Source organism: Loxodonta africana, chromosome 12, assembly GCF_030014295.1.
Source record: "Loxodonta africana isolate mLoxAfr1 chromosome 12, mLoxAfr1.hap2, whole genome shotgun sequence".
In the NCBI taxonomy this organism is placed as follows: domain Eukaryota; kingdom Metazoa; phylum Chordata; class Mammalia; order Proboscidea; family Elephantidae; genus Loxodonta; species Loxodonta africana.
In genome coordinates, this window is record NC_087353.1 from 92,878,967 (window position 1) to 92,904,461 (window position 25,495).

Below are 25,495 nucleotides of genomic sequence, written 5' to 3' on the forward strand. Positions count from 1 at the left end.
TCGCCGCGCCGGGGGCGGGGCCTCGCAGGGCTGCCGCGGAGGAGCGGCTGGTCCCGGTGTGGCGGCGGCGGGAGCTGGAGTGGCGGCGGTGGTGTGAGGTGAGGGGCGCTGGAGCGAGGAGGGTGGGAGCGGCGGCGTGGACCTCTCTTATTCGGCTCTGAGGCGACCCTCGCCTCAAGCTGCGCCGGACTCGGGCGTGGGCGAGGGGCCCGGGCGGCGGGGCTGAGGGGTTCGGTCGGGATCCGCAGCGTGGGCGCTCCCCCCGGGGCGCGAGGCCAGCCCTCTTCTAGGACCCCTCCTCGGGAGCTCCTCTTCCTGGAACCCATCCTTCGGGTACCCCTCCTCCGGGGATCTCTCCTGGGGACCCCACCTCCGAGGACTCCACCGGGACCCCACCTCCGGGGACCTCTTCTCGGGACCCCTTCTGCGGGAGTCCCCTCCTCGAGAGTCCTCCTTTGGGACCCCTTCTCCGGGGAGACCTTGGGAGTCCCTCCTCGGAGACTCCTCCTCCCGGGATCCCTTCTCTGGGACTCCTCCTTCGGGGATCTCTCCTCGGGACCCCTCCTCTGGAGACCCCTCCTCGGGAGCCCTCTCCTCTGGCGGGCTCGGAGCCTCTTCCTGCCGGTCACAGTCCCGGGTTCGAGTCCTGGGTTCGAGTCACAACCCTGGGCTGTGTGACCTTGGCTGAGCGTCCACCCTCTCTGAGCCCGCGTGGCGGGGCGACCCGAGGTCATAACGTTTAGAAGTGACTATCCACGCGCTCCCTGAGGCTGCTGGCTCCAGCCGTGGGGATTTATCACCCGGATCTTCCCTCTGCATGTGGACCAAGCAGTCAGCTCAGCCGAAACCAGGAGCTGGTTTCTGCACGGTCATCAGTTTTGCTCTTTGGCGACTTGAGAGTCTGGAAGAAAAATCAATCTTGTTAAGTAGCGGCAAAGATGCTGCAGTGTTGGAAGTAGCCCTTTCATCTGCATCTTCTTGTTGGGGGACCCATTTTTCCTGCCCTGCAGGAGCAGGACCCAGTCTCCAGGCTAGATACTGTTTCTTCCACCCAGCCCTGCAATTACTTGATTCCGCGGGCCATTTTCCCGTTGCCTAACTTGGCTTCTGCCTCTGGCTGACCACAGACCTGTGCCTGCAGACTCCGGGAATGCATGCAGGTTGTGGAAGAGTATCGCTTCAGTGACCTTTTGCTTCAGAAGCAGCGGTTCTGTCTCTTCAGCAAAAGGAAGCCATGTATTAGTCACTAACAGTAGGACTTATATCTTCTCCTTGGGCTCATTGCCACCAAAACATCACTGGCAAACTGTTGGCGCAGGCTGAGATTCTGTCTGGCACAGAGCACAACAAGCTAGAGTGTTTTCGTGATTATTAAATTATTTATTTTATAATTCAGCCACATAGAGACTCAGAAGACCTGGGCTGAATGAGAATGTGAACTGCAAGAGTAGCAGACGCAGCAAGTCTTTAGGGGCACTGTTCCCTAAAGTATGGTTCTAGGCGTGGATGGCTGGGAAACAGCTCAGCTGGTGCTTAAAAAAAAACAGCAGTTGCCATCAAGTCCGTTCCAGCTCATGGCGACTCCATGTGTGTCAGAGTAGAACTGTGCTCCATAGGGTTTGCAGTGGCTGATTGTTTGAAAGTAGATTGCCAGGCCTTTCTTCTGGGTGCCTCTGGGTGGACTTGAACCACCAGCCTTTTGGTTAGCAGTCAAGAGCATTAACCATTTGCACCATCTTACCTGCCCTTAAACCAGGAGACAGCTTAGCCTTTCTCAGTGTGCATCTGGTGTTGGGAATTTGAGTCAGTGTTGGTGTCTGGGTAAAACAGAGAAAATGGGGATATTAGGAGATTGTTCCATGGAGGTAGCACAACTGTGATCTTAAAGAGTGTGTGCCTGGAGGTACGTAAATATTTCGTCTGTAGGAATTTTGGTTAGCATGTTAAGTAAGGCCTGGGAAAAATAATAGCAGCAGTAACATCACTATTACTCAGTATGTGCCTACTTCATTAAGTAAGCATATGCAGCCTCAGCCATATGCAGGGGTCAGTGATGGTTGAGTAGTAGAATTCTCACCTTCCATGTGGGAGACCTGGGCCACTGCACCTCATGCACCAATGTTTTAGTAGAGGCTTGGGTGATGCTGAACAGGTTTCAGCGAAGCTTCCAGAATAAGATGGACTAGGAAGGAAGGCCTGGCAATCTACTTCCAAAAGCCAGCGCATGAAAACCCTATGGATCACAAAGGTCCAGTTTGCAGCCAAGCATGGGGATGGCACAGGACCTGGCAGCATTTTGTTCTGTTGTGCACCGGGCAGCTAACAAAAACAATAGTCATATGCAAGATAACGAGCTGGGCTAGAGCCTGGTAGTACCATGGGCCCTGTGCTGGAGAGCTTATAGTCAGCCTGACTATAAAACATTGTGATTTGGTGTTATGATCTAGGTGTTTACAGAGTGAGAAGAAAGCAGAGATAAGCAGCTAAGCTTGTGACTAGAAGTTTGAGAAGTTTTCCTCAGTGGCGGTGACACCTGAATTGGGCCTTGAAGGATGAATTGGAGTTTGAGGAGAACAGTCCAGGTGGAGGCAGCACGGGATACAGAGATGGGGAAATTTATGATTTGAGGGACAGTGAGTCTGTATATTCATTGTGGGATAGGGTTTGGGGACTGGGGTTTTCTGGTTGTAAAGGGCCTCGAATCTGTCTGGGAGCTTGAGATTTTATCCCATTGGTGGTGAATTATCAAGGTTTTGGGGTAGAATGGGATTAGAGCCGAGTTTCAGGAAGGTAACACTAGCGAGAATGTGGAGATTGGTTTAGGGTACAGGGAATGGAGACTGAGTCAGGTTGAGTTGTAGGAGGTATAGATCTTGAACAGTGGCCGAGAGTGGAGAGGAGGATGGAGTTGAAAGATGTTGGAGAATCTGCAGCACGGGAAGTGGGAAAGGAAGGTAACTGAGACTTCTGGCTTGGGTGACTGAGGATGATGCTGATACAGGTTTGGAGAGGGGAAGAGCAAAAAACGAATTTGACTTTTAGACTTGTTGAATGTGAGGTGTTTGTGGGCCATCCTGGATGAGGTGCGATCTTGTCGAGGAGTGTGTGTATTCAGGTCCACCCGGAGGCGTCCAGGGGAGCACTAGTGTTAAAGGGATAAATGACGGAAGAGGGGGTGTCTTGTTTGGCTGACACTGGACATTGAGGTCATTGTTATTACTGCGCAGTTACTGAGGCTAGTGGGTCATTCTCTTGTAGAAAGGTCATAAGGCAGAAGGTGCCATTGGCACCAAAGAGACTGGTTATTGATAATATTGAAACAAATGCAGCTACTTCATTATTTCTTAAAAGCTTAAGTCATGAATTTTGATTTTTAAATTGTTCCTTTCGCATTCTCTTTAGAAAGTAGCTGTTGGTTATCACACCTACTTAAGTCTGTGGTGAGGCATCGGGCTGGTGGTTCTCTAGTCACTTGACAATGGGTATACCTAATAATAACTGAAAATAACTTAATACTTCCTGCAGTTAACCAAGGTGGTTTCTGTAACGTTTTAGAGAACTTAAGAAATATTTCAGAGAGGAATAGGAAACACCAGGCACAACCGAGTGTGGGACAGAGGAATGAAGTGAATGTCCCTTTTGTCCTGCGGCTTTTGCCTCCAAGCAAAAGACGAGAAGAGTCTTTGAGGAATCTGAGTAGCTCAAGAGAAAAGACCTAAAAATAATGACATCAGAGGGTCCGCAATAAAAAGGCTCCGCTCAGTCATTCACTAATGAAGCTCATTATTAACAACCTCCTCCCAGTGTTCAAAGCTGCGTTTGAACCAAACCACAGCTGGCCTCAGAGGTTTTTGAATCGCCATCCTTAAAGATAAACACATAGCCAAGGACACCTGAAGAAAGCTTCTGGTACGAAAAACAGAGATTAGAACACACACTTGGAGGCAGCAGAGACTATATAGGAAGAAGACTTAAAAAATAATCATTAATGCATATTGGAGATGAGAGAAAATTTTGCATACTTGAAACAAGAACAGGATGCTCTAAAAAAAAAAAAGGGAACGTTCAAGAAATTAAAAAGAGAACTCTTCAGATACCAGAAGTACCATAGCAGGAATAAAAAGTTTAGTTGATGGGTGAAGGATAAAGTTGAGGAAATCTCTTAGGAAATGGAACAAAAGAGCGAGGAGATGAAAAATGAGAGAAAAAAGAAGAAGAGTAAAGGATCGGACCTCCTGGTGACCCTGTAGTATTCTTCATGCTCCTCAGTTCCTGGGTGGCACAAACGGTAAACACATGTCACTGCCAACCGAGAGGTTGGAGGTTCGAATCCACCCAGAGTCACCTCGGAAGAAAGGCCTGGTGATATACTTGCGGAAAATCAGCCACTGAAAACCCTGTGGAGCACAGTTCTACTGTGACACATATGTGGTCGCCATGAGTAGGAATCAACGTGACGACAGCTGGGTTGGATTATGGTTTTCACTTTCCTCTTCTATTCAGTTCCCACTTTGGATTTTAGGAGTCTGGGTAGCAAGTCTGGATAGTGAGGTATGCTGAAATCGGTTTCTGAGTTTCAAATGGTGACTCTTGAGTTTGGGAAACTAAGGATCTACCTAAAAGTGCATTTGATGCTGTTGGTCCCGGGATTTGGATAATGAGAATTCGGGAGGAGAGAGATCCGCGAGCATACTGCTGAGAGATGTCAGAACTCTGGGATAAAGGAGATTGTGTTAGCTTCTAGAGGAAAAGTGAGAGCAGATCACAAGCAGGTCGTTGCAGATCAAGAGGCAGAATGGCCTTGGATTTCCCAGCAGCACTGGAAGCTCAGAGACAGTGGAGCACTGCTTTTAGAATTCTGAAGGAAAATGTTGTCAGTATTATCAGTAACCAATCTCTCTTCCCCCAATAGCACCTTCAGCCTTAGGAGCAACCAGTTGCCTGGTAGACCGCAACTCATGGTGACCCCATGTATGTAAGGGTAGAACTATGTCCCGTAGAGTTTTCAGTGGCTGGTTTTTCTGAAGTAGATCACCAGGCCTTTCTTCCAGGGCTCCTTTGGGTGGACTTGAACTTCCAACCTTTCAGTTAGCAGTCGAGTGCATTAACTGCATACCACCCAGGGACTCCTATGAAGCAAAGGAGGGTAGAATAAAGATGTTTTCAGACATGCTTCCAAAGAGCTCGGCTGCTAACCAAAAGGTTGGCAGTCGAATCCACCAGCCCCTCCTTGGAAACCCTGTAATGTAGTTCTTCTGTTTTCTATAGGGTTGCTATGAGTTGGAATCGACTCAACGGCAACAGGTATGTAATTGAAAGAAGTGACTTGACAGTCACACTCTCCCAAAATGCAGGGTAAATTAAGAATGAGAAAGACGATGGGGAGAGGAAACAGGATCTTGTTCAGGAGAGAAGAGAAAAGAATCCACTGACGATGACAAAGGGGAGGCCAGGATGACCACCAGGCAGAGAGAGCAGACACTTTCAGAAGGCTCTTCGAAGAGAGCTTTCCAGGAAGATGAAATTGACAGGCCGTCTGATACGTGGGAACATCTGGAGAGGAGATTTAGACAGTTGGCAGAGTTGGGGCTGGATTAGTGATAAGTCCATGGAACACAAAGCAAATGAAAACACAAGGCTGTTATTAGTTCCAGGGAAAATAAAACGTTGTGCAGGAAAAGAAAAATAATTATGGGGTACAACAGGGCTCAGCTGTGAGTAGCCTTTAACAATGATAGTAATTTATATAAACATTGAGTGTTGCTCTAATTGAAATTATGATACCCCTATATGGAGAAGGTATGGGGATGAGAAGGGTAGGGGTGTGGAAAGGGACAGGGGGTGGAAAGAGAGCTGTATTATCACTTGCCTTAGCAGAAGTCAACAGACGATGCCAGAAATGGAACAAAAATAACTGATGTTATTTAGAAGACCAAAACCAAACCCGTTGCTGTCAAGTAGATTCCTACTCAGTAGAGTGCTGGTGGAGTAGTGGAGCCCTGGTGGTGCAGTGGTTAAGAGTCTGGCTGCTGACCAAAAGATGGGCAGTTTAAATCCACCAGGCGCTCCTTGAAAACTCTACGGGGCAGTTCTACTCTGTCCTGTAGGGACTCTCTGAGTCAGAATCAATTCCACAGCAACGAGTTTGGTTCAGTTTTTTAGTCTTGCCTCAGGTTTGTGCAGGGCCAGCTGGTTCACCAAGCGCCCTTTTGTTATCGGGAAGAATTTTCTTGCTCTTATTTCCTCTTCATCCTTGTCATTGTTCTCTGTATCCTGCCTTCCAACTGTAGTCAGAGCTTTGGTGCTTTCTTAAGCCATTTTTTCTTTTCCTTTTAACTTTTTACAAAGGAATCTCAACCATATCTATAACCATATCCATATTATAAGTCCCTCATTACCAGTCACTCGGCTTCGAAAATGATCAAATCAGGATCAGTCTCGTTTGCTTGTGTTTTGTTAGCATAACAATCATTGAGTACTTACTATGTGCCAGGCACTATTCTAAACCTTGAGAAGAAAGGCCTGGCAATCTACTTCTGAAAAATGAGCCATTGAAAACCTTGCGAAGGCTCTTGCTTTATACAGGTGAGAGCTGATGGAGGCTTGGTGCCGGGCAGCGGTGGTGGAGGTAGAGGTGCTGAGAGGAGGTGCGAGTCTGGATGTATTTGGAAGGTAAAGCCCTAAGCAGGTTCTTTTTTTCAAAAAATATTTTATTGTGTTAAGTTAAAAGTTTACACAGCAAATTAGGTTCCCATTTAACAATTGTTTCACAAATTGTTCAGTGACAATTGCTTACAAAATCCCATTTTTCACAACGTGGCATTATTCTCATTCATTCCTAAGCAAGCTCTTAAAATAATCATGGTGACATGTATTATTATACTTTTCCTCTGAAGTCATTTCTTTGAGTTGACTTCACTCTGTGGAGTGAGTTATCTTTTGGATTCCAGAGTCAGGCATCATGCAACAAATTAGAGTATTGTGAGGAATGTAGAAGACGTATTAGACAGGAAGCTGCCTTCTAAGAACTTGGACTTGGATTTGGGAACATTGGGTTGGTGTGCATTGTACGTGGACTAAGAGTCTGTCGCTTTGTAGAGGAGCTGACCCGGAACTGGGAGACCCAGGAAAAAAGAGGGCAGTGTGGGCCGAGAGCTGTCATCTGAGGCCAGCTCTGTGGGAAGTTTGTTGTTAGTTGTTGTCAAGTTAATTGTGACTCATGGGGACTTCAAAGGCCAGTTTTGGTCTACGTTTTCATTCAAGTCTCCCGGGACCAAAATCACTTCCGTTCTCTTCAATGCGACCATATATTACTTATTTTTATTTGGATATGGCATCTGAGTTAGTCCACAGGGTTGACGGAATACAAAAGAAGTACTCTTATAAGCAAGCTGTAGTCTTGCTAGTACTTCTTGAAAATCCGTCTTGCAATGGGATTTCAGTCTAGTGCCACTGTGTAAATTGCAGGGCTCTTCTCCTGGGAGCTCAGAGAACTGATGCTGACACAGGCCACAGAAACTTTTCACATTTTTGCTGACTGCAGCGATGGGCACTACAGCAAAGGTTTGTTGTATAGAGTGTTTGTAGAGCTGAGAAAGAAGCAGGTAGTTTCTGGTCATTTTGCCAGTAGCATAAGTAAATAAAACTTGAAACATTCTTGGAGCTTATAATGAAGGTCATGTCACTTGAATTAATGCTCAAGAGCTCGGTTATTGAGACATGAAGAAGCTAATTCTCCCAAAAATAAAGGCGATAGAAATCTGAATGTCTAGGACAAACCCCCAAGTCTGCATAAAATATATCCTGTAGAGGCCAGTATAGCACAGTAGTTAGAGTTGGCTGTGTTCAGATACCAGCCCTAAGCAATCTCCAGGCATGTAAACTTGGGCACGTTGCCTGACTCCTTTGCCTCAGTTTCATCACAGTTATTATGAGGATTAAATAAAATATGCAGAGTCCTTAGAACAGCACTTTTGAAAACATGTTAGCTACTTTAGTGGTTATTATAAAACCAATTGAAAATACACAGCCTTTTTTGATGGCTGATAACTGGCTGTTGGTAGAAAGCAGTAGTAGTAATAACACATCCTATTTATATAAGGTCCCTAGGTGGCACAAGTGGTTTGTGATGAGCTGCTAACTTAAAGCTTGGCAGTTCAAACCCACCCACCAGCTCTACAGAGGAAAGGCCTGGCAGACTGCTTTCAGAATGATAACCAAGAAAAACCCTATGGAACAGCTCTACTCTGTAACACATGGGGTTGCTATGAGTCAGAACCGACTCAATGGCAACAGGTATTTGTATAATACAAGTATTTGAGGGCCTGATGAAGGCCATTTGGGCTTTCAGTCTTTAGTTACTTTGAGTAACTGTGTAATGAACATTCTTGTTCAGATCTTTGTGTGGACATGTTTTCATCTCTCTTGGGCAGTTACTTAGAAGTGGAATTGCAGGTCATATCCTACATGTATGCTTAACTTTATTAAAAAAAAAAAAAAAAAAACTGCCAAATAAGGCACTTCACTGTTTTACAAAACATTTAGCTGGCATTTTGTTTTCATACTTTTCAGTAGCCCTGGTTGGCAGAGAGGCCAAGATGGTTCCCGTTTTATAGCTGCAGAATTGAAACTCAGAACTAAAGTGACTTGTCCCTGGCCTCTCAGCAGACTGGACTGGGTGCAGTTTTCTCCCTCTCCCACACTACTCCTAAATGTTTATGTAGAGCTTCTGTGCCAGCATTCCTGTCACATATCATGGAAATCAGTGAGTATTAGAAATCACATTCATGTTGAAAAGTTTTGGCTTCTGGAGGTTGACTTAGTAAGGCCACTAAACTTCATTTTTTTTAACTTTAAATCAAACTTATTTACATGCAATAAAGTATAAGCATTGTAAGTGTATGGTTTGATGAATGTTGACAAATGTGTACACCGGTGCCACCACCCCCACAATCAATATAATAGAATATTTCAATCACCCCAAAAGTTTCCTTGTGCCCTTCTGCAGTCTATGAATTCTGTCACTTTTCTTGCCTCTTTGAAACTTCATATAAATGGAATTCCATAGCACGCACTTTTTTGTGTCTAGCTTTTTAAAAAATATTTTATTTTTGTTGTTGGTGTCTGGCTTCTTTTATTCAGCATAAAGTCTGAGATTCCTCCATGTCATTGCATGTATTGCTTTGTCAGTCAGTAGCTTATTCTTTTTCATTGCTGAGTAGTTTTCCATTGAACGAGTACACCACGGTTTATTTATCCATTCGCTTATTGATGGTCATTTGGGTTGTTTTCAGTTTTTAGCTATTTTGAGTAAAGCTGCAATGAACGTTCTTTTCTTTTTTATTGTGAAAATATACAGATCAAAGCATTTGCCAACACAACAACTTCCACGTTTATAATCCAGTAACATTGTATTTTTCATGTTGTGCCACATTATCACTACCCTCTTCCAGAATATTCCACCACCATTAATATAACCTCAGTGCCTCCCAAACAAAAACTCCCCCTTCCCCCCAACCTCCCACCCCTGGTAACCATCTTTGCTTATTTCATATAAGTAAAATCATACAGTATTTGTCCTTTTGCAACTAAGTTATTTTGCTCAGCATAATGTTTTCAAGGTTCATCCCCATTGTGGCGTGCCTCAGGACTTCATTTCTCTTTACGGCTACGGAGTATTCCATCATGTGTATATACCACGCTTTGGTTATCTCTTCATCTGTTGGTGGGCATTTCAGTTGTTTCCACATTTGGGCGATTGTAAGCAGTGCTGCTGGAAACATTGGTGTATGCAGTGAATATTCTTGTACAAATCCTTGTGTGGACAGATGTGTTTTCATTTCTCTGGTGCAGTTGCTTAAAAGTAGAATTGTGGGTCACATCCTAAGTGTATGTTTAACTTTATTAAACTGTCAGCTTTTCATAGTGGCTTACCATTTTGTATTCTCACCAGTTCCAGTTCTACATTCGCATCAGCACTTGTCAGCCTTGGAGCCATTCTGGTGATAGGAAGTGGCATCTTGTGGTTTCATTTTGCACCTTCCTGAAGGTTAATGTTGATGAGCTCTTTTCTGTGTGTTTTTTGACTATTCATATAACTTGCTTTTTAAGTGTCTGTTCCAGTCTTTTGCCCATTTTTCAGTTGGGTTGTTTGTTTTCTTGTTAATTTTAAGAGTTCTGTATGTATTCTGGATGCAATACCTTTGTCAGATGTATGTTTTGAGACTATTTTCTCCTAGTCTGTGGTGTGCCTTTTAATTTTCCTAATGGTATCATTTGAAGAGCCTAAGGTTTTAATTTTGATGAAGTCCAACTTAGCAAAATTTTCTGTTATGGTTAGTGCTTTTGGTATCCAAATAAGTCTTTGCTTTGTCCAGAGTCAGGATGATTTTCTTCTAGAAGTTTTATAGCTTCAGCTTTTATGTTTAGGTCAGCGATCCATTGTGAGTTAATTTTCATGTACGGTGTGAGGAAGGGATTGAGGTTCATTCTTTTCCTTACAGATACCCAGTTGTTTTCAGCACCGTTTGTTAAACAGACTGTATTTTATTTGAATTAATTACCGCTTAATAAATGTTATTTTAGACTATTCTTTATTGAATTAATTTGGCACCACTGTTGAAAATAAATTGACCACTGATTTATATGACTATTTTTACATACTGTTGAGTTATTTTATAGCTTTAGAGTTAGTCTTCTTTTTTTTTAAATAATTTTTATTGTGCTTTAAGTGAAAGTTTACAAATCAAGTCAGTCTGTCACAGATAAGCTTATATACACCTTACTACATACTCCCATTTACTCTCCCCCTAATGAGTCAGCCCACTCCCTCCTTCCAGTCTCTCCTTTCGTGACCATTTTGCCAGTTTCTAAGCCCCTTTACCCTCCCATCTCCCCTCCAGACAGGAGAAGCCAACACAGTCTCAAGTATCCACCTGATACAAGTAGCTCACCCTTCATCAGCATCTCTCTCCAACCCAGTGTCCAGTCCCTTCCATGTCTGATGAGTTGTCTTCGGGAATGGTTCCTGTCCTGGGCCAACAGAAGGTTTGGGGACCATGACCGCCGGGATTCTTCTTGTCTCAGACCATTAAGTCTGGTCTTTTTATGAGAATTTGGGGTCTGCATCCCACTGTTCTCCTGCTCCCTCAGGAGTTCTCTGTTGGGTGCTCCCTGTCAGGGCAGTCATCAGCTGTGGCCGGGTACCATCTAGTTCTTCTGGTCTCAGGATGATGGAAGTTTCTAGTTCATGTGGCCCCTTCTGTCTCCAGGGCTCACAATTATCGTGCAACCCTGGTGTTCTTCATTCTCCTTTGATCCAGGTGGGTCGAGACCAATTGATGCATCTTAGATGGCCACTTGTTAGCATTTAAGACCCCAGACGCCACACTTCAAAGTGGGATGCAGAATATTTTCCTGATAGAATTTATTTTGCCAATTGATTTAGAAGTCCCTTTAAGCCATAGTCCCCAAACCCCTGCCCTTGCTCCACTGACCTTCGAAGCATTCAGTTTATTCCGGAAACTTCTTTGCTTTTGGTCCTGTCCAGTTGACCTGACCTTCCCTGTATTGAGTATTGTCCTTCTCTTCACCTAAAGTAGTTCTTATCTACTAACTAATCAGTAAATAACCGTCTCCCACCCTCCCTCCCTCCCCCCTCTCGTAACCACAAAAGAATGTGTTCTTCTCAGTTTATACTATTTCTCAAAATCTTTTAATAGTGGTCTTATACAATATTTGTCCTTTTGCATCTGACTAATTTCACTTAGCATAATGCCTTCCAGGTTCCTCCATGTTATGAAATGTTTCACAGATTCGTCACTGTTCTTTATCGATGCGTAGTATTATAGTTAGTCTTGAAATCAACTAGTTTCAGTTCTCTAATTCTGTTCTTCTTCAAGTTTTGGCCATTTATAATCCTTTGCATTTTTTAATAAATTTAAAAAAGAGATTATCAATTCCTGTGAAAAGTCTGCTGGGGTTTTGATTGTGATTACAGTGTATCTAGAGACCAGCTTTGGGAGAATGGACATCTTAATATTGAGGTTGTCAATCCATAGACTTACCATAGCTCTTCATTTATTTAGATCTTCAATTTCTCTCTATATTGTGATTTTCAGTATAGAGCCCTTAAAATTTTACATTTGAATAGTCATTGATAATCTAAGATTTTATATCATATTTTGATGGTCAATCTGATTAGTCTTTAAACAGAGTCCCTTTAAATATCTACCTTTATGGATCTTGCAGAATCTCCCAATAGCTGAAAAAAACAGAGGTGCCGGCATGAGTCCATATGTGAAAGCCTTTTCACCAAATGTTGCCGGAGCAGCTAGATACCTGTGTGGAGAAAATGAAGCTCAGCCCCCACCTCTGGGATGCCCATATCAGAGAACTGGCGGAAATAGTCTGCTCTTGGCCTTCTTTCCACTGTTGCAAGTGCATTTGTTTGCGTTCCTAACACTTAGTGTTCAGTTCTCACTGGTTGGATCACTTATATCTGTAATGTTGTTAGCTGTTGTCTCGTTGACCCCCAACTTACGGCAACTCCCGAGTTACAGAGCAGAGCTGCCCCACAGGGTTTTCTTGGCTGTAATTTTTTTTTTTTTTTTGAATCACAAACAATTTGCATTATTTTTCTTCCTCTCTAGAAAGTAAACTCTGCCAGCCTAGGCTGACATCAGGACTGAACAGAAGTTGAGTTACAGCGAGTGGAAGGGCCCTTGAACACCGCCTAGCCTGAGCCTCACTGTGCAGAAGAGGAAACTGTGGTCGCAGAGGGCAAGGGCCTTGGTTAAGACCACTTGGCAAGGTAGGGGTAGATCATATGCTACAACCTCACTGGCTAGGATGTCATAACCAAAAGAGCCCTCCCACATCGCCAGCCCACCAGCAGAACCAAGTCCTTCACTGGCTTCTGCCCTGAGAACTGCCCATGGCCCTGGGCAGAGCAGCATTTGGGCAGGGGACATCTATGCTAAAATGTTTAGGGTTGAACTTGAAGCTTCAGGGGAGTGGCGGGGTCAGTCTGTTGTTGTTAGGTGCCGTCAAGTCAGTTCCAACTCATAGCAACCCTGTGTACAAGAGAATGAAACACTTGGTCTTGAGCCAGCCTAATAATCGTAGCTCTTCTTGAGCACATTGTTGCAGCCACTGTGTTAATTCGTCTGATTCTGGCTATAATTTCTACAGAAGCAGTTTGCCAGGCCTTTCTTCCGTGGAGCCTTTGGGTGGATTCAAACTGCTAACCTTCTGGTTAACAGCTAGTTGCAAACCACTTGTGCCACCCAGGCTCCCTATATCTAAAATATGCTATAAAAAAAACCAAAAACACACATACCCTAATCCAAATGGCAAAGCAAGTATTATTGATCTTTTTGTATGATAGGCATAAGTCCTTCTATAAAAGTGTGCAAAACACCCTCATAAAGGTCTCAATGTGGTCTTTTTGTGGACCTGGCAGTGTGGCCGTCTGCTCAGAACAGGGTGACTGGTGGACATGTCAGGATCGCACGTGACTGACTATGAAAGGAACTCAGCACCCAGCTGTCTGTCTGTCACTGACAGCCCGTCCTAACCCTCCTTGTGCCTGCTATGAGCGTGAGGGTCCATTTGGACCAGTGGACCGCACGTGAATGAGCACCATGGGGCACTGGGTTCCCCAGAGCTGCCAAGTCAGCCCTCGGCATCATATCCTGCCATGTTGTGTTGCATGTGAAAAAATGTTTAACAACTCTGCCCCTGTGCTAAGAAACACCGCTGTCTTCCTAACCACTGTGTTTTCGTTTTAAGCCTAACTTCATTCTCTTTTGGAAACCCTGCTGGCATAGTGGTTAAGTGCTGTGGCTGCTAACCAAGAGGTCGGCAGTTCAAATCCCCCAGGCGCTCCTTGGAAATTCTGTGGGGCAGTTCTACTCTGTCCTATAGGGTCGCTGTGAGTCGGAATCGACTCGACGGCAGTTGGTTTGGTTTGGTTTTTGGTTTTCATTCTTTTATGGAGTCCCTGGGTGGTGCAAACAGTGAACAAGCTCTGCCGCTAACCTAAAGGTTGGAGATCTGAGTCCACCCAGGAACACCTAGGAAGAAAGGCCTGACTGTCTCCGTCCAGAAAACCAGCTATCGAAAACCTTATGGAGTACAGTTCTACTCTGCCACACGTGGGGACACCATGAGTCGGGGTCAACTTGAAGACAAGTGTTTTGTTGTTGTTTGTATGTTTTAAATTCTTACATCAATCAGTAGCACTTACAAGGGCCTTTGGTATCGCTCTTGTAGAAAAGTGGCCCCCAGAAAGGTTCCTGGTGGTCGAGTGTCAAGGCCAGAGCCCCTGTAAAGATCTGCTTTTAGCAATGGTGTAGAGTCTTCCGGCAGCTGGAGGCTACGCTCTTTGCCCTTAAATGTACTGGCAGGATGTGGAAGGCTGAGGTGGGGCCTGTTCGTGCAGCGCTTCCTCACACTACAGAGGGCTTTTTGTTGACTGTTCTTTGAAATAGTGGGGGATGTATGTTTCGAAATAATGCCCATCTTTTTTGAATGAAAAATGACTTGATGAGGTAAGTGTTGTTCACTGGTGGGTTGGAAGCAATCGGGGTCATGACTTCTGGTGTCACCCTGGCTTTTCACATCTGTCTCTCCCCTAGCATGTTTCTCTAGTCCACACCAGACAGGAAAGCGTTAAATAGGGCTTCAGGCTTGAAATGCCTGAAGGCAGTGCAGTAGCAGGTAATTGGGTCAGAAATCTCCAGATGTTTAAACTTCCTTTAAAAAAATAAAATTCTTTGTTGGCAGTGCTACCTGGGAGCCTCTGGGTGGTACAAATTTTTAACACACTCACCTGCTAACCAAAAGGTTAGCAGAACAGAAGTGCCTCGGAAGAAAGGCCTGGCAACCTACTTCTGGATAATCGGCCACGGAAAACCCCTACGGAGCACAGTTCTACTCTGATGCACATGGGTCACCGTGATTTGGAGTCAACTTGACAGCAGCTGGGGTTTTTTTTTTTTCTTTGTACTTTACGTAAAAGTTCATAGAACAAACTATTTTCTCGCTAAACACTTAGTACACATATTGTTTTATGACATTGGTTGACAATCCCACAACATGTCCACACTCTCCCTTCTCAACCTCGGGTTCCCTATTACTAGCTTTCCTGTCCCCTACTGCCTTCTAGTCCTTGCCCCTGGGCTGGTGTGTCCCTTTAGTCTCGTTTTGTTTTATGGACCTGTCCAGTCTTTGGCTGAAGGGTGAACTTCAGGGATGACCTCATTACTGAGCTGAAAGGGTGCCCGGGGGTCATACTTTCAGGGTTTCTCCAGTGTCTGTCAGGCCAGCAAGTGTGATCTTTCTTTTTGAGTTAGAATTTTGTCCTACGTTATTCTCCAGCTCTGTCCAGGATCCTCTATTGTGATTCCTGTCAGAGCAGTCAGTGATGGTAGCTGGGCACCACCTAGTTATGCTGGCCTCAGTCTGGTGGAGGCTGTGGTAGTTGTGGTCCATTAGTTCCTTGGACTAATCTTTCCCTTGTGTCTTTGGTTTTCTTCATTCTCCCTTGCTCCCAAAGGGGTGAGACCGCAGCTGGTTTTTTTAAATGCTGTCTGGTAGCCTTTTTCTCTCTTCCTTTTGCTTTCTCTTCACAGTTCTAAAGAAACCGTGAACTTATGATCTGTACATTTTTTTAATGCAGTCACAGTTCTTTCCTTTCAAAGGACCACTTTCACAAGGCTATTTAATATACTCAGGTGTCTTGTTTTACAACTGCTGTTTATGTGGCTTGTTTGAGGTTAGAAATGACAACAGGGGTGTTGGCGCAAAGTATTGCCCTTGTATCTTGATGCTGAAAATGAATGGTGGCTGCTCAGACTCTGGGTCGCGCTGCCTCAGAGTGCTGTGGAGGTGCTCTTACCTTGATCTGAAAGGCCTGGGGGTCTGCGACAAAGCCGGGCCAGACTGGTTTCCTGAATGAACTCCAGACCCTGACATGGCTCTTGTACCCAGCCTCCCAGCCCAAGAGGCAGACCTCTTGAAGGAAAGGACCTCTCCTATTTTTATGCACTCCCTATTGTAATTTTTTTTTTTAATGTTTGTTTAATAAGTAAATTGCAGGTAAAATGAGCCTCCTGACCTTTTGCTGAAGTGCGTGAGCATGAAAGTGGTTGTGACTTCAACTGCAGGCTCTTCGTTTAGCCTTCTGTGACAGTTCTGTAGCCTTTTTAAAATTTATTATTGTGTATCTTTTTAAAAATGAAAATTGCTTTTTTTCTGATAGTAAAAACAACAAATGTTCAATGAAAACAAAGTCAAATACAGTGAACCATGAAGAAGTGAGTCAGAATCACCCACACGTCGACTCCCAGGGACATTGACCAATACGGTTTTGGTGAACATTCTTCCAGACATCCAAACTGCATTTTCACGTGTTCATGTGCAGTCACACACAATGTTACACACACGTACACACACACACACACACGCCTATTACCGGGTGTCCTTAACACATTTGGGGTACAACTAACACACCACCGATGGTTCTCAGAGTATAAATGTCTAAACCTTCATTGGCTGTTGTAGCAGGAAGTCCACATGTTCAGTACCAGCCCTCTCCCTGGATCTCACCGCTCCCCTGTGTATCCCAGGCTTCCCTAATCCTTACGAGTGTCTGGGGCGAGCAGGAATCCAGCCATGGGCTTAATTTGATGTAAGTGTTATGGAGAATTTTAATGCCGTGGTTGGAAGGTATTTAGTAATGCTCCCTATATAAGCATTGACTATTCCTGCCAGTCAGACTGGTGGTAAAGCTGTAGGTGCTCAGCAGCCCCTTAGAGGGGGAGACGACTCACATCCTCTGGGAGGAGCTGAGTTTTGGTCTTGGTGTCACTTCTCTCGTTTGGAGTCCGTGCTCCCTGAATTACCAGATGATAATCTGGCTTTCCACGTAGCCGCCATGGGGAAAGGTTGCACTGTGCACACTGACCTGAGTATTCCAGCGCGTGACGTGAGTTATACGTCTGAATTACAAATTAATAGGTGTTGTTAGTTGCTGCGGGGTTGGCTCTGACTCACGGAAACCCCACGTAACAGAACACCATCTTGAGGAGCCCTGGTGGCTCAGTGGTTAAGTGCTTGGCTGCTAATCGAAAGGTTGGCAGTTTAAACCCACAGCCTGTCCAAGGGAGAAAGATGTGGCAGTCTGCTCCATACAGGTTATAGTCTTGGGAACCCTATGGGGCAAATCTGTGTCCTGCAGGGTCGCTATGAGTTAGAATCGACTCAACAGCAATGGGTGGGTTTTTTTTATGCCATATTCATGATTATTGGTATGCTCGAGTCCGTTGTTGCGGCCACTGTGTATTCTGAGTGCCTTTCAACCTCGGGGCTCATATTTCAACAGTGTGTTGGACAGTGTTCTGTTGTGGTCCATAGGGTTTTCATTCGGTCATTTTCAGAAGTAGATCGCCAGGCCTTTCTTCCTAGTCTGTCTTAGTCTGGAAACTCCACTGAAACCTGTCCACCCTGGGTGACCTGCTGGTGTTTGAAATATTGATGACATAGCTTCCAGCATCACAGCAACACTCGAACCACCACAGTATGACAGACAGACAGACAGGAAATTAATAAATTGCTTGCTGTTTTTAAAAAAGTATGTGATACAGATTTGCCATGCTGATGAGGATACAGCCACGGAAGGTGCCATGACTGGCTGGCTGTCATCTGAAAATTAGTAAATATGGGGCCAACAACGTTTTAGTGCCAGTAACCCAAATGAGGAAAAAATTAGAATGACTTTAATTAAACATCTTTTTGTTAGATGGAGACACATCGCCTTGGAACTTGAGAGCCATCCTTAGGACTGTTAACCACGAAATGTCAAATGAGTCAGTTCCACCACTCTCAGCCTGCAGAATAGGGCCATCTACTGCAGGCAAGTCTGAAGTTTCAGTCTGACTTAAGTCTAAATGGGAACTTGTTCAGCTGCAACCAGTGCCCTGGTGGGTATTCTGGTCACAGAGACACGGGCCTCCATATCTCTTGGGTCAGAAAAGCAAGGAAATGTGGCATTATCATTTTCTTGTCTGTTTGTGACAAAGACACAGAGTCAGGGTCTGAATGTTTAAGGAGGCGTGAGCTCTCCAGGCCCCTCCCTTGACCAGAGTTACCTTTGACTTAAATCCCTGGGGAGGGCTGGGAAAATACAAGGGCGTGTGTGCACACGTGTGTGCATGTGCGCGTACGTGCATGTGCGTGTGTGTGCACCCGTGTGTGCGTGTTTGTGTATGTGTGCATGCACATGTGCATGCGTGTACATGTGTGTGTTTGCATGCATGTGTGTGCTTGTGTACATGCATGCGTGTGCATGTGTTTGCATGCATGTGTGAATGTGGAATACCACTTAGCAATTTAAAACAAAGTGAACTATTCATATGTAGGACCTCATGGATGAATCCCAAAGTGATTATGCTGAGTGAAAGAAGGCAGCCAAAAAAATTGCGTACTGTACTGTTCCATTTATATAAAACTAGAAAATGCAAGTAAATTTCTGTAGTAACAGGAGAGAGATCAGTGATTACTTGGCGTGGAGAGAGGGAGAGCTGGGGGGAGGAGTTGTGGGGGGGAGGAGTTGCAGAGGGGCACGAGGGAACTTGTGGCGTGAGGGATGTGTTCACTGTCTTGATTGTGGTGACGGCCTCACGGGTACATACGTGTGTCAGAGCTTAACAGATAGTACATTTTAAATATGTGCAGTTTATCGTATGTCAGGTTTACATCGATAAAGCTGTTTGTAAAAAATAATACTTTTAACAGTAAGAAAGTTGAGAGGGACCATGATAGGGCTTGAACTTTGGGAATCAGACTTGGGTTCAGATGCTTGTTTTACTTCTCTCAGCCTCAATTTCCACATCTGTAAAAAGGAATTATGCAGCCTTCTGTGAGACTGTCCTGTAGAGTAAATGAAGTTTTATGTGTGTGTGTGCGTGTGAAATTCTCATCTTAGTGCGTGACGAGTAGGAAGAGCTCATTAAATGGCAGCTGCCATTAAAAATAATGGAGATCTTGGTTGCTGCGAAAACCCTGGTGGTGTAGTGGTTAAGTGCTACGGCTGCTAACCAAAGGGTCGGCAGTTCAAATCCGCCAGGCGCTCCTTGGAAACTCTGTGGGGCAGTTCCACTCTGTCCTATAGGGTTGCCATGAGTTGGAATCGACTCGACGGCACTGGGTTTGGTTTTGGTTTGGTTGGGTGCTGCAGGTGGTTAACATGCTTGGCTGCTAACCAAAAGGTTGGAGGTTTGAGTCCACACAGAGGTGCCTCTGAAGAAAGACCTGGTGATCTCCTTCCAAAAAACCAGCCACTGAAACCTTCTGGGCACAGTTCTAGTTTGACACACACGGGGTCACCGTGAATCGGAGTTGACTCGATGGCAACTGGTTAATAATATATTACTATCTTAAAAATCTTTCAGCCGTGTCTTTTCCTTACAGTTGAACTGAGGTCTTGTTGGTGCTGGTTGTTGTCAAGTCATTTCCGATTCATAGTGACCCCATGTGACAGAGTAAAACTGTCCCATGGGGTTTTCTTGGCTGTGATCTTCACAGGAGCAGATTGCCAGGTCTTCCTCCTGCAGAGCCGCTGGGGGCGCTCAAAATGCAGACCTTTCAGGTAGCAGCTGTGATTGTTGAGGTTGTGTGTCAACTTGGCTGGGCCATGATTCTCAGTGGTTTGGCAGTTGTGATGTAATTTGGCAATCATATTTTTTTTATAATGATATGATCACCTCCATGATGAGATCTGATATAATGCAGTCACCTCCATGATGGGATCTGCTGTGAGTGGCCAGTCAGTTGAAAGGGAGTTTCCTTGGGGGTGTGGCCTGCATCCAATATATTTGAACTTGCTGGCAAAGCTCGCTGGCTTTTGCTCTGCTCTGGATCCTACATCTGGCTCGTCAGCATCTGACCCCCAGTTCTTAGGACTGGGTCCAGCAGCCTGCCATCTTATCTGCCAATCTTGGATTCGTCAGCCTGTACAGCCATTAGCCAGCAGCTGCTGTCTGACCTGTAGATCTTGGGTTCATTAGCCCCTGCAGCTACATGAGTCAGGAGAGGCCTCCAGCCTGAAGCCTAATGCCTGGCCCACGGACTTGGAACTTGCCAGCCTCTGCAACCTGTGAGCCATTTCCTCGAAATAAATCTCTCTCTGTATATGTATAATATGTGTAACGCTTCCCTGGTTTTTCTCCTCTAGAGAACCCAGCTTAAGACGGCAGTCGATCACTTAACCATGTGTGACCAGGTCTCCTTGATGTCTTCTTAAGTTATCAATAAAAAGAGAGCTGAAGTTTTTATAAAATGTCGTAGTCACTGGCATCTGTTAATGTGCGTATAATACTTCTTGGCTGAAAAATAAGTGAAAGTATTTGGATTGTCAGGTCCAGCAATTCATTCTCTCTTTCTTAGTTTACTAAGTACATGGATGGCGGCAGGACCTTCGCTGTGCCTCACGCCTGTGTCCCTGGGTACGACTCTGTGCCCTTAGTCTTCACCCTGTGTGCTAGTCTTGATCTTAAGTTGGAAGGTCACCTCTTCCATCATTTGACATTTTACGTTACTTCTCTCCTTTGCTACTCGAGGCTTTATTGTTTTTGGTTGGGGGGCGGGAGTGTGGTTTCATTGTCATGTCAAGAAGCTGTCTCATCACTGAATATGCCTGAAAAGGAATGGTCTTGAAGCTTTAAAACATGGGGTACTTCTGATCTAATTTTTTAAATAGGCTTCAAAACTCTGCGATTATTAACCGTGAAAGCATATGAAAAACCATTACAGTGTCGCTTGTTCTTTTCCTGCACTTGCCCGTGAACTCACTCAAAGGGAATGAACTCAGATCCCAGTCGCGGTGTGTGAGAGGGAAGCAGAAAAATTCACCTTTAATCCTTATAGTTTTTCATCATTTTTACAGTGACGTTATTGCTTTTATAACATGGAGTTGAATAAAGAAGAGAAACTGTGTATAGCAATGGTGCGGGACCGGCAGAGGGCGGCAGGATAGGAGAGATGGGTGCGCGCCTGCCTGCCTCCTGAGGCTCCAAACGAGGAGCCAGCAAGCTGCAGGTCTCTCTGCACTTCCTGATCGAGGTCACGTTTCCCTGGTGGTGTGTTGAGGTCTCTGGGGCTCAGGACACACGAGGTGAAGGCAGCAATAACCAGGGAACATCGTTTTCCTTTGTCAGGTTATCATTTCAGCACGTTTCATGTGAAAGCCCGCACAGCCTTTCGTTTCCTGACCTTTTTTCTATGAGTACTTACTACTTTCTCAGTTAAAAAAAAAAAAAAATGAATTAAGAATAAAGAAAAGGTGCAGACATGAATAGTGGATACATCTAGATTTCAGCCCAACAAACATTTAGGTTGATTTAATGAAAATTGATTAACACGTACAATAACTTTCGAAAGAATAGAATTGAGTGCATATGAGAAATATAGACTCAGAGAAACGTTGTACTGGCAAAAGTCTAAGAGGCTGTGTTGGGAAAAATCCAAGAGTCCTCAACATGAGACTCTGTTCTAGAACATTCCAAAGAGGTGGTCAGTCTGTCCCCACTTGGATGCCTCAGTGACAGAGATCTTGATGTGCCTTAAAAACAGCCCAGTCCGGGTTTCAGCCACTTAGAATCATGAGCATATTTATTCTTCCATGGGGCTAACCTTGGTTCCTGAGTTTTGTCTTCTGAACCTGCACAGATAAGCTTACTTCCTGTTCTGTGTGTCAGCCCTTCAGATATTTGAAGCCCCGACATAACCTCTCCCGAGTCCGACCAGCCCCTGCAGCTGCTCCCCTCGGAGGGAGATGTGGGAAAGAGAACCTTGGTCTATTGTAATCCAGGTGCCAACCTTGAGGAGGAGGCTAGGTGAGAGGCAGGATCTTCCCAGGGGACCCCACCTAGTCCTAATAACTGGATTCAGACATGCACACTCATACCTATACTACAAAAAGGGATGCATGCCAAATATGGGGGTGCAGATCACTGGACTTTTCCAGAAACCTCAAGCCATTGGGTCACACGGATTGAACATAGATCTGTTCATTGGTCTTTTACCCTCTGCCCCCTACCCCCTGAAAGGGGTTGTAATGTGGTTCAGGTCAAAAATATAGAAAAGAAAGAGATGAACCTGACCAGGGGGTGGGATTAGCACATTCGGGGCCACAGCAGCAGCCACCCTTGTTTCTGGGAACTATGCAGATGTGTGGCGGTGTGGTGCGCCTCCTGTGCCGGGTAAGACATCACAGGTACCGAACTGTCACCTAATCTTTGACCTGGCATTCCCAGCCAGGGGTTCTTTGACAACCTAATTAGCATTCTTGATGTAAATAGCTGGTCAAAGACCTAGCACTTAGCAAAGTACCTGGCACGGAATTTGCACTCGGGATATTTGTCCAGTGGGACTGGGCCAAGGATGGCGTCCTCTGATTTTTTTAATGTTGACAGTGTCTGTAAGCCCACCATCATGGACCACATTTGTCCACCCACAAGGATCACCTGCCCCGGCTCCTGAGCTGGCCGGGCATGCTGGCCGCCCCTGTACCCACGAGGTTGGCCCTCAGTGAGCTCTTCCTCCCCCATCTGCCGCCCTCCCCCTCAGGGTTGAGGATCAGGCAGCACCACCATCCTCAGTCCTGGGGCTGCTGCTCTTCTCGGATCCCCAAAGCACTCTGCCGAGCCTGGAAGGGTTCTCACGTGTCCGGCTGTAAGCAGCCACTGACTCCTTACTCACCTGGGCTCCCGTTCCCTGCCAGCCTGTATGCCCTGCCCTCTGCCTAGTTATCATTTCAGCACCTTTCATGTGGAAGCCCACGCCACGCTTCTGTGTGCTGCCCTTTCTCCTGCAAGCACTTACTAATTTCTCAGTTAAAAAAAAATGAATTAAGAAGAAAAGCTACAGACATGGATAGAAAATGCATCTAGACTTCAGCCTAACAAACTTTTAGAGTCACTTAATGAAAATGTGTTAAGTACCGGGTACAGTAGTTTTTAAAGAGTAGAGTCTCAGGGTGTCCCCCTGCCTTCCCTGGGCCACACACAGTGGGCCCCCTTTTACATTCACCTGGTTTACATGAACACAGCGGAAGGTGTATTTTGGGGGGGCATCTGTAGCGTTTTTCTAAACTTTTACTTATGCTAAACTTTAACCTTGTTACTGCCTTTGTTTCCCTGTCCCTCTCGTGTGACCGTGTGTCATGCCACTCCTCTCTCTGCACCATCCTCTTTCCCTCTGTGAGCCCCTGTGCATCTCTCGTTGGGATGGTCTCAGGGTCTCCCCTCTTCAGCCACAGTCACCTTGGGCCCTTCCACATGGCACTAGTCACTTTATGCAAAGGCTGTGGTCATGCCCTGTGGCCAGCTGCTGATCAGGCATCTGACAAAACCCCACAATGAAGGATGGAGGCGGGGAGGAGGGCAGCAAGGTGACCTGTGGTGCAGGAGGAAGGGCCCAAGACCCCGGCCAGGCCCCGCCTTGCCCAAGAATCTGAGGCTGAAGTCTTATTTCGTTTCTTGTTGCCCCTTCCAGGTTCCTCAGAGCACCATGCCCCACCTGTACACAAGCCGGAAGTGAGGGGTCCAGGTGGAAGGCCGAGCCCGCTCGTCCTCACAGGATGGCGAAAGCACGGCTCTTCCGGCTCTGGCTTGCCCTGGGCTCGGTCTTCATGATCCTCGTGATCATTGTGTACTGGGACAACGTGGGCACCGCCCACTTCTACCTGCACACCTCACTTTCCAGGCCGCACCTCCCGGATCCACACCCCACACCTGGGCCAGAGGAGGGGAAGGACTTCACATCGGATGTTGATGAGTTTCTGGACAAGCTGCTCAGCTCAGGCCTGAAGCAGAATGACCTTTCCAGGAGGAAGACTGAGCAGCGCCCCCTGCTAGCCTCCCCCAAGCCCGCCCTGAGCAACATGGAGGAGAACGTGAGGGGCTACGACTGGTCCCCCCACAACACCAAGCAGAACCCGGACCAAGACAGGCTGCAGGCTGAGAGGAGGCGCGTGCTCAGGGACTTCTGCGCCAACTCGAGCTTCGTCTTCCCCACCAAGGAGCGCTCATTTGACGACATCCCCAACTACGAGCTGAACCACCTCATTGTGGATGACCGTCACGGGATCATCTACTGTTACGTGCCCAAGGTGGCCTGCACCAACTGGAAGCGCGTGATGATCGTCCTGAGCGAGAGCCTGCTGGACCGGGGCGTGCCCTACCGGGAGCCCCTGGACATCCCCCGCGAGCACGTCCACAACTCCAGCACTCACCTGACGTTCAACAAGTTTTGGCGCCGCTATGGGAAGTTCTCGCGCCACCTCATGAAGATCAAGCTGAAGAAGTACACCAAGTTCCTCTTCGTGCGGGACCCCTTTGTCCGCCTGATCTCCGCCTTCCGCAGCAAGTTCGAGCTGGAGAACGAGGAGTTCTACCGGAAGTTCGCCGTCCCCATGCTGAAGATGTACTCCAACCTCACCAGCCTGCCCACCTCCGTCAGCGAGGCCTTCAGCGCCGGCCTGAAGGTGTCCTTCAGCAACTTCATCCAGTACCTTCTGGACCCGCACACCGAGCGGCTGGCGCCCTTCAATGAGCACTGGCGGCAGGTGTACCGCCTCTGCCACCCCTGCCAGATCGACTACGACTTTGTGGGCAAGCTGGAGACGCTGGACGAGGATGCTGCGCAGCTGCTGCGGCTCCTCAAGGTGGACCAGCTCCTCCACTTCCCCCCGAGCTACCGGAACAGGACGGCCAGCAGCTGGGAGGAGGACTGGTTTGCCAGAATCCCCCTGGCCTGGAGGCAGCAGCTGTACAAACTCTACGAAGCAGATTTTGTTCTCTTCGGCTACCCCAAGCCAGAAAACCTACTTCAAGACTGAAAGCATTAGGGAACGCTCCTAAACACAAAAAACATTTGCTTGTATCAGGAGTCGCTGGTGGAGCAGTCGGTTAAGCACTCGGCTACTAACCAAAAGGTTGTCGGTTTGAACCCCCCCAGAGGCACCTAGGAAGAAACGCCAGGTGATCTGCTTCCAAAAGGTCACAGCCATTGAAAACCCTACGGAGCAGTTCTACTCTGCACACAGGGGGTCACTATGAGTCAGAACCCACTCCACGGCAACTGGTTTGGTTTTTTTATTACTTTAAATGAAGGGTCTGCTGTATTATGAGCATCTCTCTGATGATGGGATCAGTATTACCATGTATAGTTTTTACAGCTTCTCTTCCTTCCCGATCTGACGCACTGCGAAATTCCAGAGTGCTCTCGTCAGCGAGCCAGCTGGAAAATCTGGGCTCCACCACACCCACTCCCGTTTTTTTAAGAACCTACAATTTTGCAGTCTGGACTCATTGTTTACTCCACTGCCGGCATCCATTGAGTTCTGTGTTAATACTGTTTTTTAAGATTAATATATTTCAGATATTTAATATGACATGTGGAAAACAGGGATGGAGTAAAACGTTACATCTGA

The 25,495-nt window shown here is 46.2% G+C and overlaps 1 protein-coding gene across 3 annotated transcripts; it reads left to right on the forward strand.

The window, feature by feature from the left end:
• Positions 1-13: 13 nt before the first annotated feature.
• On the forward strand, positions 14-25,495 carry CHST12 (carbohydrate sulfotransferase 12). Of its 3 annotated transcripts, none has more exons than XR_002787366.2 (3): positions 14-98; positions 12,651-12,811; positions 17,804-23,536. XR_002787366.2 is itself a non-coding variant. In XM_010596261.3 (3 exons), the coding sequence occupies exon 3, from the start codon at positions 23,642-23,644 to the stop codon at positions 24,899-24,901; it is 1,260 nt and encodes a 419-aa protein (XP_010594563.1). In that variant the 5' UTR covers positions 14-98; positions 12,651-12,811; positions 23,557-23,641; the 3' UTR covers positions 24,902-25,495. The 3 variants fall into 3 exon arrangements, 2 of the variants coding, with proteins under 2 accessions (XP_010594563.1, XP_003416545.1); XM_010596261.3 differs by lacking the exon at positions 17,804-23,536 and adding an exon at positions 23,557-25,495; XM_003416497.4 differs by lacking the exons at positions 12,651-12,811; positions 17,804-23,536 and adding an exon at positions 23,557-25,495 and having other exon boundaries at positions 22-98.

Bases quoted from the DNA above. Each gene is read 5' to 3' on its own strand.
- CHST12 (XM_010596261.3), top strand. From the start codon at position 23,642: ATGGCGAAAGCACGGCTCTTCCGGCTCTGGCTTGCCCTGGGCTCGGTC.